Source organism: Physella acuta, unplaced genomic scaffold (assembly GCF_028476545.2).
Source record: "Physella acuta isolate Inbredline_101_S28 unplaced genomic scaffold, ASM2847654v3 ptg000135l, whole genome shotgun sequence".
Classification (NCBI taxonomy): Eukaryota; Metazoa; Mollusca; class Gastropoda; family Physidae; genus Physella; species Physella acuta.
Genome location: NW_026731654.1, coordinates 254 through 5,680, shown reverse-complemented (window position 1 = coordinate 5,680; position 5,427 = coordinate 254). Strand labels below are relative to the sequence as shown.

The 5,427-nt window shown below is 37.9% G+C and overlaps 1 protein-coding gene across 2 annotated transcripts; it reads right to left on the bottom strand.

The window, feature by feature from the left end:
* LOC131935195 (suppressor of tumorigenicity 14 protein homolog) lies at positions 1-4,270 on the bottom strand. 2 transcript variants are annotated; one of them, XM_059291569.1, is made up of 4 exons: positions 4,177-4,270; positions 1,961-2,086; positions 1,018-1,131; positions 1-330 (listed from the first exon to the last, which is right to left on the bottom strand). In XM_059291569.1, the coding sequence occupies exons 1-4, from the start codon at positions 4,241-4,243 to the stop codon at positions 155-157; spliced, it is 483 nt and encodes a 160-aa protein (XP_059147552.1). In that variant the 5' UTR covers positions 4,244-4,270; the 3' UTR covers positions 1-154. The 2 variants fall into 2 exon arrangements, with proteins under 2 accessions (XP_059147552.1, XP_059147553.1); XM_059291570.1 differs by lacking the exon at positions 1,961-2,086.
* Positions 4,271-5,427: the final 1,157 nt, after the last annotated feature.

Here is a 5,427-nt window from a genome sequence, read left to right as displayed (position 1 = left end):
ATAAACTTTATTTCTTGTTTTAATGTTTTTTTATAATAGCCATAGTTATAGCAGACATTTGTATCAACGGTAGAAAGTTATAGAAACTTTGATATTAAGAGTCTGTCTAATCCTCCTGACAAATGTCTGTCTAACGCTGCAGACAAAAGTCTGTCTATCCCGGTAGACTAGGGTGGCTGCACTGGCAAGCTTCCCCGCCCAGCTGAATGTCGCAAAGCAAATCGCAGATGTCTGTGTGGGTGTTTGTTCTCTGGCTGCTCACGAACATCCACGCCGGTTTGACTTTTACAGTTTGTTTGCGGGGATGGGTTGTCTGTATCTTTCTATTACCTGGGGACGAGGGAAAAATAGGTACATTTTACCGAGCGGAAATATATAGCCTTAGCCTGATATATATATATATATATATATATATATATATATATATATATATATATATATATATATTAGCCTGATATATATATATATATACATATATATATATATACATATATATATATATATATATATATATATATATATATATATATATATATATATATATATATATATATATATATATATATATATATATATATGTGTGTGTACGAAAAAAAATCTTTGCAGGTACGATTTTCTCACGAGTTATTTTAACAATACGTTCTCAACGAAAACGTAGACATTGACATAGACATTGACGAAGACATAAACGTAGATATAGACGTAGACGTAGACGTAACACAGAATTAAACACTTATAATTTTAAATTTTTATATTTTCAGTATTATCTTAAAAATCGATTTTACTATTAATATGTTTGTACATAGTGTCGCTTTCTGTATATTGTTGTACAAAATACATTTAAGAGTACAAATCTGTTTTAAAACTAAAGCATTAAACGGAATGTGAGTGTTTCGATAATATATTTCTAGCTATTTTGAAAATAAAATATATAATATCCTCGAGCTGACTTTGTTACTGTAGAATTACTTCAATAAATGTTTTCAAACATGAGACTATGTCTTTTATCATACTTACTGCAGTAATTCTCATCAGATCCATCAAAACAGTCATTGATGTCATCACAAAGAAATCTTTTAGGAATGCAATAACCGTTGGCACATCTAAATTTATTTATATAGTTACATTTTCCTGAGAAGACATAAACTTCCATATTAAACAGCAGGAATTATCAAAAATATAAGAGAACAATAATCATATTCAGTCTGATCCAATTCAATTTAATCAAAACCAATTGTATCCAATGTTATTATAAAAAAAATGTCACATAAAACAAATGCCCCATTTTTGGCATTGCTTTTACTATGCTCATATTATAATTTTCGATTGAGATCTAGTACCAAGGTTCGAATTCAGTAAGTCATCTATTTATTCATGTGAGAAGCAACATGCAAGAAAAAGACGTTACTATATACAATAATGGAATAGAATAAATTATAGCATAGCATAGCATAGCATAGCATAACATAGCATAGCATAGCATAGCATAGCATAGCACAGCACAGCACAGCATAGCACAGCATAGCACAGCATAGCACAGCATAGCACAGCATAGCACAGCATAGCACAGCATAGCATAGCACAGCATAGCATAGCACAGCATAGCACAGCACAGCATAGCACAGCATAGCACAGCATAGCACAGCACAGCATAGCACAGCACAGCACAGCATAGCACAGCATAGCACAGCATAGCACAGCATAGCACAGCATAGCATAGCATAGCATAGCATAGCATAGCATAGCATAGCATAGCATAGCACAGCACAGCATAGCACAGCATAGCATATCATAGCACAGCACAGCACAGCATAGCACATCATAGCACAGCATAGCACAGCATAGCATAGCACAGCATAGCACAGCATAGCACATCTCAACAGAAGAAAACAGAACACTACAGAACAGAACACAACGGAACAGAACGCTATGCAGTAAAAATGGGTATTTGTATACTCACTGCATCGATATTCATCTGATCTGTCTTGACAATTAGTTTTACCATCACAAAGCTCCCATTTTTTAAAGCATCTACCGTCATCGCACTTTATTGTGTTTGGATTTCGGCAACTAACTCTATCTTTACCTTTTCAATAAAGCCAAAATAAATTTTCTCTAATTTTTCTCAGTTAATCAAATGCAAATCCTGCTAGAAAGGAATGTATTTTCATCAAATTTAACTAATGAAATATCACCCAGCTCTCCGTATCAGTTTTGTGTTCGACACGGCATGAGACACTATCTAAACATGAGCTTAGAAATGATAAACTAAGTGATAATTAAAAAACTTCATAAAAAGCCCAATCGATTTTTTTTCTGAATTAACAGTTTTACTAATACAATCAAAGAAAAAAGCTAATTTTTTTCATATAAACAGTTTACCTATGCAATCAAAGAAAAGAAGCTCAATAAATTATTTCAGATTAAAAGTTTTACCAATGCAATAAAAAAAGGAACTATAGATTTTTTTCAGTTGAAATGTTTTACCAATGCAAGCAAAGAAAAGAATCTCACATGATTTTTACATATGAACAGTTTTACCAATACAATCAAAGAAAAAAAAGCTCACTAGATTTTTTCAGAGGAACAGTCTTACCAATGCAATTAAAGAGAAGAATCTCACAAGATTTTTACAGATGAACAGTTTTACAAATACAATCAAAGAAAGAAGCTCATTAGATGGTCTTTAGATTAACAGTTTTACTAATACAATTAAAGAATTTTTTTTTGGAAAAAATGTCGGTCTCTCAGGTGGTCAAATACCACATGACTGGTCCCATTTTGTACTTTTAACTAAATTAATATTTGTAATCTAATTACATTTTAAAAGAAAACTTCACTTTCGATGTTTTTTTACGGGACTTTGCTAAAGCTAGAAAGTATTTTGTGTTTAGATGTTCAACACTTATAACACTAAACGTGATTTTCAAAATATTTAAATAGAATTCAGAGAGTAGGTCTATTCCCGGCAGTAGCGAAGCGAGGGGGGGGGGGAACATATGTCCCCGGGCGCCGACCTTAGGGCGCCAAAATGTGTTGGAAAAATAAATTGAAAGGTTGAGGGGGGTGCAAATCGAAAGTTTGAGGGGGGTGCAAATCGAAAGTTTGAGGGGGAGGGGGGGTGCAAATCGAAATCTCGAGGGGGTGTCGGGTGCAAATCGAAAAGCTTGTCCCCGGGCGCCGGGAAGGGTCGCTACGCCTCTGATTCCAGGTGAGCTGTTTGTGTAGAAATGAACTTTATGAATTGTTTAAACAGACTTGAAGAAGGTCTACAGTTGAATAAAAGTAGTCGTACATGTAGCCAGAGTTTCTTCCAGCCCCCCCCCCCCCCCCCGAACGAAATGAAATTTATATAATTTATATAGAAAATGTATACTTTTAACAGTGTCCCCCCCCCCCCCGAAGAAAGTTTACCGCCCCCCCCCCCCCCGAAAATTTCAAGTGCCCCCCCCCGGAGAAAATAGTCGGGAAGAAACACTGCATGTAGCGTAAAAGATACCCCCTCTCCGGATCCCTTAAATTTATCGTCGCCACATTTTGGGAAAATGTACTATAAACGTACAGTATTTGAATAGACTTTTAAAAAAGATTTGGATTTATAATAGCTTGATCTTGTTACGTTATTTTTGGTTATAGGTCGAGGGTTTCCATCGAGTAAAATGTAGATTTGACAAATCTACGACGTAAAGAAAAAGTAACTAATTCTTTTTAGACCTAACGATCCGCTGGGCAGATGAAGTAGAGCTAATATGTTTTCTGACATCGGCTTATGAAGGGAAAGTGCAGTCAGCACTTTGCACAGTCGCCTTTTACTTTCCTTAACCTGAGTTGGGTACCGATCAGAGCTGGGTGGACTCAAGGACGTTCCACTGACTTTGACCCGGAATCGGACTCAGTGTTTCTTCCAGACTTTTTTCTCCGGGGGGGGGGGGGCACTTGAAATTTTCGGGGGGGGGGGGGCGGTAGACTTTCATCGGGAGGGGCGGACACTGCTAAACTTATATATTTTCTATATACATTATATAAATTTCATTTCGTTCGGAGGGGGGGGGGGGGGTAAAAAAAAATTCGGGGGGGGGGGGGGGGGGGCTGACAATCTACGAGATAACTGCCTGAAAATAAACTGTTCGAAATTTAGCATTTTCAATATAGACACTACATTGGTTGTGCATTTACCTCCTCTTCCTCTGCACTCAGTTAGAGTAGGGGCTAGAAACAGCAGAACAAATGTCCAAGCTCCCATTTCGGTTTGGACGTCACGGTGTTGCAAACCTCACCTATTATTAAAAAATGTGAACTACATTTCTTCTTTCTTCTTCTTCGTTCTCAATTATTAGTGTTGAAGGGGATCGAGATTTATCTGCCAGTGGGTTTGAACTCAAAACTTTTTGTTCGAATTTATCAACCATGAGCTTTTTGCCGACTCGACCACGCCTCCAACACAATTAAGCGTTATGTGTCAACTGGTTATGCGCCATTGAGGCCATTGACTCCGAGCAAATTGGTAAGATAATTCGTTGATGCATTTTTTCGAATCATGTCTAGTCAGGGAAAAGCCAGCGCTGACGAGTTATAAATTCGGGCAACACCATGTGCATGTATATAGATCCCTGGTGTGTGCGTCCTCAGGTTCAAAGTAAAAATGCGCAATCGGAAAACTGCGCACCGGAAAACTGTGCAAACAATAAAATGCTCAAATACAAGCTAATTATAATAACACTTTAATTTTGTCATATTTCATGGAAATATGTTTTATTATTCTATAATGTACATGTAGTCACGCTTTGTTAATATCTATAAATGCTCGATTTAAGCATACAAAATGCCCTTGCGCATTTTTTTTGTGCGCAGTTTTTCGTTGCGCATCTTTCCGGTCAGCGCATCCTCCTGAATCAGAGGCGTAGCGAGGGGGGGGCGGGGGGGGACATATGTCCCCGGGCGCCGACCTTAGGGGGGGCGCCAAATTGAAAGTTTGAGGGGGGGGGTGCAAATGAAAAGTTCGAGGGGGGGGTGCAAATCGAAAGTTCGAGGGGGGGGGTGCAAATGAAAAGTTCGAGGGGGGGGTGCAAATCGAAAATTTGCTCCCGAGGGGGGCGCCAAATTGAAAGTATGTCCCCGGGCGCCGGGAAGGGTCGCTACGCCTCTGCTCCTGATCGAACATCGCTATCTCCTAATGCAGTGCTACCCAGCATTATGTTTTTGCAAGCGTACATCAGTGTCTGCTTGGACAAATGTGCTTCCATAGGTTACAATATATGTATATTTTTAATTATATAGCCGGTAGTAAAAGACGAGCAAGCTAAAAAAGGAAATTGTCAGCATTAGAGTTTCTTTTAAACATTTTTACCATGGAGGCACTTTGAGGGTGGAACTTAGAATTTATTAAGGGGGGGGGGGGCAGACACTGATTAAAGTAGAGTATATAAT

What these genes read in the sequence shown, in the direction of transcription:
- LOC131935195 (XM_059291569.1), bottom strand. Translation starts at nt 4,243, where the DNA reads ATGGGAGCTTGGACATTTGTTCTGCTGTTTCTAGCCCCTACTCTAACT. An exon ending in TGAGTGCAGAGGAAGAGGAG is followed by an intron (nt 2,087 to 4,176) that starts GTAAATGCACAA and finishes TTTATTGAAAAG; the next exon opens with GTAAAGATAGAGTTAGTTGC. An exon ending in ATCAGATGAATATCGATGCA is followed by an intron (nt 1,132 to 1,960) that starts GTGAGTATACAA and finishes ATGTCTTCTCAG; the next exon opens with GAAAATGTAACTATATAAAT.